Below are 12051 nucleotides of genomic sequence, written 5' to 3' on the forward strand. Positions count from 1 at the left end.
ACACAGCCCCTGGTACGATTAATTCGGTGGAGGCTTCCTTCCTTATTATTGGTAGCGGAGCGTGTGGCCTGGCTTGCGTCCTTTCTTTTTTTCTTAGCGTGCTGCTCTAGTGCTCATTTCGACAAAACGTGCAAAGCTACAATGGAATTGTGTCAAATGGGCAAGAAGAGTAGCGCAAGAGAGGACTCAACTTCTCGATCTAGTTTGAAAGCGTGGCGCAACAATTTCCTTTCTGAGCGCTTTGTTTATCTTACAGTGCATGGGACTACAGCGGTATATGTTATAAAAAAAGACGCGTCCGGGTTCGAGTGCACTTGCTGTCTCGATAAGCAGGAAGCTTCCACTGAGTTAATCTCGACAGGGGCGGTGTCATGCCTGTGGAATAAAGTCCCTGTATAGTAGAAGTACCGCCATCTACCTTTCCTCCCCGTCTCCTCTCCTAAAGCGCTTGCTTTTAGGGCGAAGCTCCTTGGGGTGGGTCGTTCCCTCCTCTGTAGTAGTAGTAGTAGTGGTATGTAGCCACCTCTAGTTTATGAATTGCTCAATAGATGGCGTTGTGTCCGTAGCCACCTGTCGTTTTATGAAGTGTCACTAGATGGCGTTCCGGTTCCACTTCCGGTTCCAGTTCCACTATGCGCGCGTTCGGTGCGAACGTGGGCAAAACGCCGACGGCGTCGACAACAGTTCTGCGCGTTGCTGGTGCTGCTGCATGTCCAAGTTTATACAGCTGATAAAACTACCTTGAGTCGACCCCATGGCTACTTCGCATACTACTCAGGGTTCCCCTACGGGAAGATGGTGTAATTCTCTCTCTCGTTCCCGACGCGCGCTCTCTTATCTCTCGTCCGTAGCTGTGGTTTACCCGATGATCCCCCGGTGCTTCCCCACTCATCATCATTCACTTCGTGGATATGCTGTGTTTTTCCTTTATTTTTGCTTGCGAAAGCAAGTGAAAGTCCTAGATATAGTCCACGTTGAAACTTTCAGGCCGGGCGCGCGCGCCGCCGCCGCCGCCGCCGCCGCCGGAGACTGCGGCTCAGAGCATAGCCTCCTATATTTAAAAAAATATATATAGGAGGCTATGCTCAGAGTGACTTTTAACATGGCTCTGAGGCGAAAAAATATAAAGAAGCCAAGCGCGCGCTATCATCGTCCAATCGGAGAAGGAGAGAGTGAAGCAGCGTTGATCAAAGGATGGCGGTACTTTTATTGCGATAGCAATTATATGGACACTTCTACCGGATTTCTGCCGTCGGCATCGCCGTCGCCGTGAGGTTCAGTAGAGATTTCAAGGGCGATAAATCGTCGCCGCGTGCCGTATGCGCGAGCCCCCCCCCCCCGCGCGCGCGGTATCACGGAGAGCGAATGCTCGGCGGAAAGCAAACGTGACCGTCGCGCGAAAGACCGTGATGTATGGGAGGGAGGGAGGGAGGGAGGGAGGGAGGGGGGCGGCGCTGTGCTCCGGCACCACAAAGGCGTTCTTGCCCACTCAATCTCCCACCGAAAGCAACAAAGCGGGAAGAGGGGGGGGGGGGGGGCGGCTGCTTCTCCTCTGCCAACACTTCTCCTTTGCGCTTTGCCCGGGGATGCCGGTCGTCCGCACCGTCTCTTATCTCCACACGGCTCTGACCTTGTATGCGCTGTGCATTCGCCGCTCAGTTTCCGTTGAAGCGATAGACCGCGCGAACCTGCGCTTGCTGCCAGCGTTTTGACAGTCGTTGGCCGCGGTCATTCAGTGTGATCGATTCATGTTTTCTTGTGCGCGCTGGCACCACGATTGTTAATTCAGTTCGTAAGCCAATCTGTCCAAGTTTATGCAGCCGATAAAACTACTATCCCTACTCCGAATAGCTCTAATAATTTGCTATCGCAATGGATGCTTCGCCTTTCGGGCGAAACTGCTACATTTTTCTTATGTTAGGGATTTTATGTGGGAATTGCCTGAGAGACCAAACGTGCGCTTCGAGTGAACTTTGTGCTCATGCGCTAGTCTTACTGGTCTTGTCGCTTCGCGCGTTAGAAGCCGCTGACCGGCCGGCCAGTCGACTCTCGCGGGCTACTGTAATCGGTAGACTGTACATCTGCTGCAAAACTGATGGGCGTTATTAAATGCGGATACAATTCTTGGAATTGTCAGAGTGGTTCCCTTTCCGGCTGCCACGCTATCCCACTAAAAAAATGTGGACCGATCCTTGCAGATAGTGCAGTCTAAAAAAATTGTCGCAGTTTTACCCGAAGGCGAAGCACCAATTGCGATAGCAAATTAGTAGAGCTATACGAGTAAGGATAGTAGTTTATCAGCTGTATAAACTTGCACATGCACCAGCAACGCGCAGAACTGTTGTCGACGCCGTCGGCGTTTTGCCCGCGTTCGCAGCGAACGCGCGCGGCGTTTTTAAATAAATATGTATTTTGTGCTGCAGCTAAACGCCACCTCCCCTCCTTCCCTCCCGTCCCTCCACAGCCTTTCGCGCGACGGAAAAAGTTGCGTTTGCTCTCTATATATGGAAAGGAGGAAAGCGACGCTTAATTCTGCAGCCCTTCAGGGAGCACGGGGCAGAACGCGCGTTTGCTCTCCGACATGCGTTCGCTCCCCGTGAAAGCGCGCGGTCCCTCGCGCCCTTTCACTCGCACATACAGCGTTCGGCGGCGCGCGGCGACGATTTCATCTCCATTGACGTCATACGGAACCTCACGGCGACGACGACGGCGACGCCGACGGCAGAAATCTGCTTTGGAGTGTCCATATAATTGCTATCGCAATAAAATGTCAGTTCACGCGGGTATGTGCCACTGGGTATGTGCCCTTCTCCAATGAACCTCCTTGACGCAAACTTCGGTCAATGTGTAGTTGCCACCGTGTACGCGCGAGGTCACGTCGTCTCCTCCACATGGCGCAGCGTTTCAAGACGGCAGAGCGAGAGAGGAACGCTGCCGTAGTACACGCCTCGTACATCATGTGTTGCCGCTATTCGCATAAAGGGATATAATCATCGTAGATGAGTTGTGCCCGAATTTCTGTGTGTGTATGTCACTGAGTCAGCGAGGCAGAGATAAGAACGGGTCACGCACGTACACCTATAATCTCACGGGAACGTCGACCGACTAATGATTTCGTGCCGGTTGACGCTCTTGTTGGATTAGACTCGAAACGTTGCTGCTGTTTTAGGCTCGCGAGCCACAATGTTGCTCAAATATCTCTCACGCTTTCAGGTCCTGAACATGGAGGCATACAGGTTTCTGCAGTTTGCCGAAAAGCATTTCAAGGACGACCTCGAGTTGCTCGAGAGGGCCGCCCATGTCACCCGCGGTGTATTCCAGATGCCTTCACTGCTCGACTCATGCACACAGAAAAACGAAGGAGGTGCCCGCTGCTGGATGGTGACTCAAGCGGTAAGTCAACTGTCACTTCAACCACGTGCGCACACAGTTAGGTGACGCGTGTGTATCATACACGGCACACACCAGCTCCAGCGCAACCGTTACTGTTTGCAATGTATGTTAGGGTCACAGCACAGATGCTCGTAGTGTTTCCAGCCGCTAAGGCACCAGATAATGTTCGTCTCTTCGTTGTGTGGGCAGGTCGGTGACAAAACTCATTTTCCACTCATATAAAGCATATGTTAGCAGGACAGACTGCTTCTGCACAATACTGCTTCCGGAGTAGCTAAGGAGACAAGGGATTAAGCAAGGCAATGTTGAGAACAGTGCATATAGGGCCCTCTATATGTGCCGACACACTTTGTTTTTGGAAGCAACCCTTACGAACTTCATTGCCGTTCCGCGCGATGCAGAGAAAGTTGAACAAGTTCCTGAACCCATTCGGCATGGAGTTTAACGAACTGCGGGAAGGCAGCCTGGACTTCGTAATGACTCATAGTGACCCCATGGCTCCCAACGACCCCAAAGCTGTGATTCTCTTCTTGGCTACGCTGTGGTTTCTGCGCGAGCACCGCTGTTTCTCCGGCATCAGCCTGAACGTGTCGGTGCTGGAGCGCTTTCGCCCGGTGCAGTTCCTGCAGCACATCACGTTCGCCAAGCGGGTCGTCACGGTCCACCTGATCGGCGTCGAGGGAATCGAGCTCCCGTTCAAAGTGTGCCCCCTGGTTCTGGTGCTCGAGCAAACGGAGCTGCTGACGCACGTCACCCTCGACAGGGTGAGTATTAAAACGCTCGGTTTTTCCAGGCATCTTCAGGAAGGTGTCGATAGTTTAGTCCTCTTTACGTGGTACAATGGTGTGACAGGACTGATAAGGGACCCGCCGTGGTGGGTCAGTGGCAATGTTGGTGTGGTGCTGAGCAAGAGCTTGCTGCATGGTTCGATTCCCAACCCTGCTTAGAATTCGATACTCACTTTCTCTTATTCTTGTCATTTTTATTTCCACTCTTAATTCTTGGCCAACTGTGACAACCAACCTGGTACGACGATCAGACAAGCAAGGCTTTGGACCGAGCAATAATATTTGACCAGAGTCCAAAAAGCATTAAGGATCCTGGTGGCTTATGGCTCGCTTGTGTGGCTGGCAACGTCGTGGGCCACGGGCATCTCAAGCGCCAGTTTTACCAAACCACTCATGCTATACTTATCTTATGACTTGCCGCGTTAGGCTAAGTGCCTCTGACGGCGTGCTGCTGATTGCGAGGTCGCGGGTTCAATTCCGGACTGCGCCGGCCGCATTCTGGTGGGGGTGGAATGCAAGAACTTTCGTGTACCCTACACTTCGGGTTCACCTAAAGTACCCTCAAGTTGTCAAAATTAACATTATGGCATCTCTCATAGTGTTCCGTGTTTTCGGTATTTATTTTTCTTTGAATTGGGTGGTTATTTATTGGTGTTTATTTTTTTCCCTTTCAACCGGGGTTTTTCGGTGCCTAATTTCAATGCCAGAGAGAAATCGACGCTTGTGCTGTAAATCAACTGTGTAATTACTGGAGAAAATATAACGCACCTGGCATGACACAACTTTTTTGAACGCATACCAAACACTCTACATAATTATTTTATGAACCAACGAGTGAAAATAACAAATGAAGAAAATAAGACATGATTACTAGCGTAACAAGACAGGGACTAAAGAAACACGGGACCACGCTAATCCCGTGTTTAGTTAGTCCGTGCCTAGTTACGCTAATCATCATGTCATATTATCTTCATTTGTTTTTTCCAAAATCATCCAAATTATTTCCCCCCAAAATTTTAAATGTGATCCCAAACGTTTCAGGACCTATGTAAAAGATTAGTACCGAGCGTGCCGAAATTAATGTCTTAAATCATCCTTCTCGTGGCATTCTTAGAAGCTGCGACAATATCGCCAGTGCACTCACTAAACATTTCCCCACTGTTTTCTTGAATACAGCGCATGCTCCTAGCTTTGGTGACGGGCAGTATAGCTTCAGTGAAGATTTCAACATTTGTTTTTCAAAACACGATATCGCGGTGGCGCGACTTAGGAATATTGGTTGACTCCCGACTAACTTTAGAACATGTTTCAAGCATTGTTAATGCATCTACAGAAAGTTAGGTCTCATATCAAGAATGACAAAAACGTTTACGGAATGTCAACTGCGTTTTCTCTTGTATTTTTTATTTGTCCGCCCCAAGCTAGAGTTAAGTTCTGTTCTATGGAACTGTATTAATTTGACGAATGTGGCTGAAATTGAATATGTTAAGCGACGTTTCATTCGTATCCTGTGCGATCAATTTCTGGGTCGCCGTGTATTTTATGCCTTGAGCCTGTACTGGCCGCATGTTTAATATTACATCCCTATAAAAAAATGAGGGCAGCTCGCACTAGTGGTCCAAGGCTGAAGAAACAGTGTACCTGGGGGCCGACCAAGGTTTACGACGTTTTGATAAGTTTTTTGCTCTGTATTACTATGTAATGCCAATATTTTTACCAAGTTTTGCTATTGCCATGTTATGCTGAGATTTTACCGAGTTTTTGCTATGTAATGCTATGTTATGCCACTATTTTTTTACAAAGTAAAAAAATGCATTGCCGAGCCGTACATGGCCGTTCCGGTCGGTCCCCCACACCAATCACGGTTCTAATTAGCGAGGTGCAAGGCTGTTGGAGAAGCTTGGTCGACCCCCAGCTACGCTGTTTCTTCAGCCTTGCACCACTAGCGCAAGGTGCCTTCATTTTTTTAGGCGGCCAAACAATGTTCTCGGCACAGAGACACAAGGCAATGTGCCGCCGTCGCGGCGTCACGGAGCTTTATACGAAGGCCGCGAACGAAGCGACACGCAGTGACGTCATGACTTTTTTTCTCCGCCTACACGGCTGTGGAAGCTTGGCAATGTACGGGAAGCGGTGGCGCAGCGTGATGCGGTCGGGCGCAGACAGGATAGGTGGTTGCTAGGCGACGCATAGTGACGCCAGACCTAGGCGCAGCGCGGCGCGGCTAGGAGAAGCGATGCGTAAGTCGAAGCGGTGACGTCATGACACCTGTGCGAAGCTCCGCGAAGTCAGGCGCAGCGGTGCCAAGTGGTTGCTAGGCAACGCTGTGACGTCATAGCTCGGCGGAGTTTCTGCGAACGATTTGTAGCTGGACCTCGAACTTAAACAGCTACGCTATTAATAAGAAGAAAATATCGGGATTACTTATTCTTGTATAAACTTATTCATAACCACTTTTCCTGTCCGCGGTTACTGTCGGCTGTAACATTCTGCGTGCCTCGCCCAAACTTGCGTAATCCCAGCATTTTCTACGTAAACTCTTCTTGCAACTCTAACGCTCTAATATGTGTTGTGAGATAACTAAATACCTTACGCTATTTTCAGCTCTTGTATTTGCTCATTATCTGACTTCTGTCATTGACGTAATTCATTGTTTTGTTGCATTTCACCACTGTTCTTTCAGGTTTTATGTTTAGTTTGTTTCTGTTTTCTGTTCTTTGTGTAACGCAAGTGTGCCAATAAGGCGTATATAGCTGTTCTTGGGCACTTCAAGAAATAAATGAAAAATGGAATGCCAGGAATGGAATCGCCTACCGGATCCACTAGTCTCTATAACTAACAACGATCACTTCCGTAAGGCACTTACTAACGTTATCTAGTATACCTTGCATGATGTCAATGTCTAGCGAAGCAGTTCCGTTTTCTCCAGATCAGTGCTGTTCATAAGTTATTTCTATTTTACTATGTATATATCCCTAATCAACAAACAGTATGTTTTGTATTATGGTTTATTTGATATTATTATGAGCTTACCCTCTCACTCTAACTTGGCCTATATACCATGCATGTACATTTCATCTGTATTACCCAAGTTTTCTGTTTTTATTTGTATACTTTTTGTTACAATGATAAGCTTATTGTGTCGCTGTAACTTGCGTTATTTTTACATTGTACCATGCATTGTCATCTGATTAATCTCCGTGTTTGCTGTTATTTTTGTATAATTATCTGTATTTATTAGCCCCTTCCCTCTGTAAGCCCTGATGGTACTATAAATGAATGAATGACATAATTATGTCTTATTATGCTCGTTACCAACTAGCCCAACTCTCTGCCTTAATTCTTTCCCTACTATGGGAAAAAGTGTTTTTGTATGTTAGGGCAGATGTTTTTTTTTTCTAAAGAACTACTTCACTCAATATTTAATGTATTACATAAACAGAATGCACTTTTACGCATAAAAGATTTATTAACGAGATGTATGTCATACAAAATACGTAAATTACTAAAACCAAGATTGTGCGATAAAATTGAACAATGTTTGTAAAGACACGCTTGTATCTACTAAGAGAAAAAAAAAGTTAGGAAAATTGAGATATACAAAATGCATTTCCGCCTATTAGGCACTATCTCAGAAAAAAAATTGTCATTGAACAGGTATTCTGCTACAAAAATTTAACTGCAAGCACTACAGTTGGGCATGTCGGGCTACGGCCGCCGATGTTATGGGCTTGTTTGCGTCGTCGTCGCTTTCAGACTCAAAGTCCGACGAAAAGTCAGCGTAAGCTGACTCCCTGCTATTCGATGTATCGATAACATCAGCCGCAGAGGCAGCGGAATTCCGAATATCTGCGATCTCCCGAAGCGCGCGGGCCGTTTCCTGAGCCAGAGATCTTTGCGTTCTGCTTTGATGATCGCGCAATTTCGGAGCGCGTTTAAACATCAACGACAGGCGGGAAAAAAGCGAACTGCTTTGAAAACAAAAATATAATTTCTCCTCTTTCATGTCCGATGTCGCAGTGTGTCCGCGAGCGGCGCGGAAGGTCTCGAAAGTGACGTTTCAGACCATCGATAGCGGGCGGCCATTTTTTCGTTCTCCTTTGACGATCGAGAAACTTCCGAGTGCGTTTAGAAATCACCGCCTCGCGGGAAAAAAAACGAACTGCTTGGAAAACTAAAATATAGTTATCCTCCTTCACGTCCGATAGCGCAGTATGTCCGTGAGCGGCACGGAAGGTGTCGAAAGCGGCGTTTCAAGCCATCGATAGAGCGCTAGCGATGCCAGATGGGCGTGGTACGAAAAGAGTTAACAAATTAAACAAGACGATTTGAGACGCATGAAAGTAATACTTAATGTTGAAAAAAAATGGGCATGTACATTGTGAGATATTTGCCAGCCATCGCAGCATGCTCCTTACGGCTCAGGAAACACCGTCAAGAAAACGCAAGTTCTACGCTTGGCACGGGGATGAAAAGAAAATGAAGGGAAGCTTTTTTACGGGATCGACCATTCTATGTTGTGCGCTTGTCAGAATCTGCCGAGGCAAACTTCAGCAGATAGTGAATATTCTGCGGACGCGTTACATAAAAAAAAGTAATTTCTTTTTACATTTTTTAGCATCCATGAAAACTCCTCAACAAAACGAGATATGCACGAGAAGTGAAAACCGCGTCTGAATGCGCCGTAGTGACTCGAAAAATCTTTCATACAATAAACCTCAGACAATAAACCTCTTAATTTGATTCGATTTTTTCTAAGCAGCCGACGGCAGTGGCACAGCTGAGTGCGGCTTCGTGACTTGTCGTTACAGCCTTGCAAAGAGCCAGTGAAGAACGGACCAGCCAGCGCCGCATTTGCTTGATTGCTATGGCGTCATAAGCCAGTTATGCTCTTCAGTACGAGGTCGCGGCTTCGATTTCCGACCACGGCGACCGATTTCCAATAACTGAGTTGCGACAAAAAAAAAAAAAAGCCTTCGAAGATGGATGCCAATCTCAGCAACAGACAGCGAAGCTGTATAAATGACTTCACATCCTTCAGAAGTTATATATGGGTCTGCTGCTGGCTGACAGCTTCGCTAGAAGTACACTGGTCGTGGCTGTTCAGAACAATAAAGGGCACATTTCCTTCGTCTGCGACCATCGTAATTGCACACTCCCATTGATGAAAAGAAATATTTCAAGGGTCTTGCGGCTGTCGTGCGGAAGCCGACGAGAGTGACTAGGTCAAATTATATCTACCATGTTATCGACACCCATTATGGCGAGATGCTTGGACGAAAACCAATTCGCATTTTGTTTTTGGCAAACCGTGCTTTGCGTTATGCCGCACAATTTGAGCAATTTGAGCGTTATGCTGAGGAACTTGAGCAAAAGCAATGAAGTGGCAAGCGCAAACTGTCTTTCTTTCCTTTATTTTTAATTTTCTAACGGGAAGAAGGCGCCGGTCACTGTTTACACAACGCATAAAAAAAGCAAGGAGTGATGTGTAAGAAACTGCATACAAATTAGCCACGTTTGTGTCACTGCTGAAATGCCGATACTCGTCTTGAAATACGAGTAACTTCATTACGCGTGCAAACACGGTCGCGTAGGTTGCGAGTAATGACGCAGGATTCTCTGGCACTATTGTGGGCAATCACTTCTTTCCTGACCTAATGACTTGCAACATATGCTCGGCGCAGACGCGTGGCTTCCGTAAATTGAGCTCATTTTCTCGGAGGCCATTAAAAAAGTGGCTTTCTTCTGTGTCATCTCGGAGGCTACCAGAAAAGTGGCTTTCCTAAATAAGAGACACCACAGAGGGGCCACGATCCCTGGGGCCTCGCTGCGCTGCATGCAAGCTGCGTTACACAGCAGCCGCTGTAACAGGTGGCTTCCGTGTCACCCTGTCGCAGCTACGTAAAAAGCGGTGGGAACGGCACATCACTTACACTTTCTTACAAAACATCAAAAAGGCCAATCTGTAATGAATAAACAGCACGGCAGTGGCGGCCGCATTTCGATCGAAGCGAAATGCAATGGCGTTCGTTCGTCCATTGAGATTTAGGTGCGCGTCAAAGATCTCCAGGAGGTCAAAATGAATCGCTAGCCCTCCACTATGGCGTATGCCTCATGCATAATCAGATTGTGAGTTTGGCACGTACGACTTCAGAGTTACGTTTTATCAGTAATGAAGCGATGAAGAAAAAGCGATGAACCGCTGTTAAATATAACGGTAAGGTTCATGCTTATTGCAGTTATCGAAACGTGATCGATCATTGCGACGCCTCAATGTTTTTGTATATTGTAATAATCCCGGCATTGTTTGCTATGATTCATAATCGTGTTCCCTTTAGGAGGCCTGAAAGGTTGAAGTCTCGGGGGTGGAAGTATACTGCGCCATTTGCGCCACGCTGCGCCGATCCGCTTTTCCTGCGCCATCCTGCTCCAAAACGCATTATTGCGCCGAAACTGCACCCAAGCGGTGCCTCCATGTCCGACACGCCCGATAATTCGGACGGCTTCGCGGCTCCACCACGTACCGCATACGGTCAATGTATAAGAACGTCTCAAATTTCAGACGCAAGAACCCTTCGCCATCCAATTATCCGGGCTTTGTGCCCCGAAACGCCATTAATCGAAGCCACCACCGCCGCCATTTTGATTATTTCGCTGCCTTGAACCGGCGCTTTCGAACGCAGATCCGCTGGCAGCCGTAGCCGCGGCAACGCTAGGCCTAGCTGCTTCGACGTTCATTATTAAGCTTCTTGCAGTACGGTGCCGTGTTTTTCACTACCAAAGCGGAGTCGGTGCCGCTGTAAGTAATGGCACCGACTCCGCTTTTGTAATCCTCGCGATTGGCTTCGAAGCTCGGAAAGCCCGGCGCGTTGCATAAATTGCCGATTCCCGCAAGTCAGCTTCGCCTCGATGAAATAATGTTACGCGGTGAAGCCTACGCGTAGTATTGCGGTGAAGCATAACAAGAGTGGAAGGGGCAATTGTCACGGGGCACAGTATGTATTACTTAATTACACGCGCTTGCACCTGCCGTCGCCTTTCACATGCAGTATACGAGCACCGATATTGTGTAGTGGCAGGTCTTCGGAGCTTTTCCGGACATGCCTGTGGTGATCTGAGCCCTTAGGGGCAGTAAAAGGCATCCGTTCATTATTTCGGAATGCCCGATTTTTCGGACGATTTCGCGGGCTCTAGGTAGTTTGAAAAATTGGACGTTGACTGTGTTACTTTCCGCCTTTTTGTTGTGATGTGTTGTGAGCTGTGATGCATTAAATGTGGGCGCCGTTTCGCGCCAGTGATCGTGACACTCAGTAGCCAGCTGTGCTTGCCCATATCTTATGTTTGTATCTCAATTTATTGACTATATTTATAGTGCCTTGTACCTGAATGTACAATTTTAAACTTGCAATATTTCTGTAGTTAATCAGATTTTTCACTCAGAGACATGTTTGTCTTGTTTAGAGAATGAATTTTAAGTATGACTTGTTCTTTAGACTGACACGTAGCTGACATAAAAAGTATGACAAAGTACTGTGGGAACAATGTTAGTGTTGACTAACAGTGTTTTTTTCCACTTATTAGTTGCAATGGTAAGGTACAAACTAGCTTTAGATCTGGTGATTTACTTCTGCTACTTTTAGAGCTGCTTTGTACTTGTTTCTTTATGCTCAAGTGCAAGTACTGGTTTTTGCCATCTATTCCATGCCTCTTATGCTCATAGATATATAGAATTTTATTGCTATTATGCTGTGCTTTCGTCCTGATTGTTGCTATAACTAGCACTACCGTTACAGTTCCGTTCAGTTGCAGATTAATCAGATTTATTAAGTTGCTTGGCAATAAGAGCATAGAATGTTCCACAGAAATTTCA

At 47.1% G+C, this 12051-nt stretch overlaps 1 protein-coding gene across 1 annotated transcript in view; it reads left to right on the forward strand.

Moving 5' to 3' along the window:
- The window catches only part of LOC125940965 (uncharacterized), a 34322-nt gene that overhangs the window by 19775 nt on the left and 2496 nt on the right, over positions 1–12051 (forward strand). The window contains exons 2-3 of the mRNA XM_049657763.1: positions 3214–3393; positions 3795–4157. Of these exons, the coding sequence (XP_049513720.1) occupies positions 3223–3393; positions 3795–4157 (534 nt within the window). The 5' untranslated portion in view covers positions 3214–3222. The remainder of the gene's footprint in view (positions 1–3213; positions 3394–3794; positions 4158–12051) is intronic.

Source organism: Dermacentor silvarum, chromosome 10, assembly GCF_013339745.2.
Source record: "Dermacentor silvarum isolate Dsil-2018 chromosome 10, BIME_Dsil_1.4, whole genome shotgun sequence".
Classification (NCBI taxonomy): Eukaryota; Metazoa; Arthropoda; class Arachnida; order Ixodida; family Ixodidae; genus Dermacentor; species Dermacentor silvarum.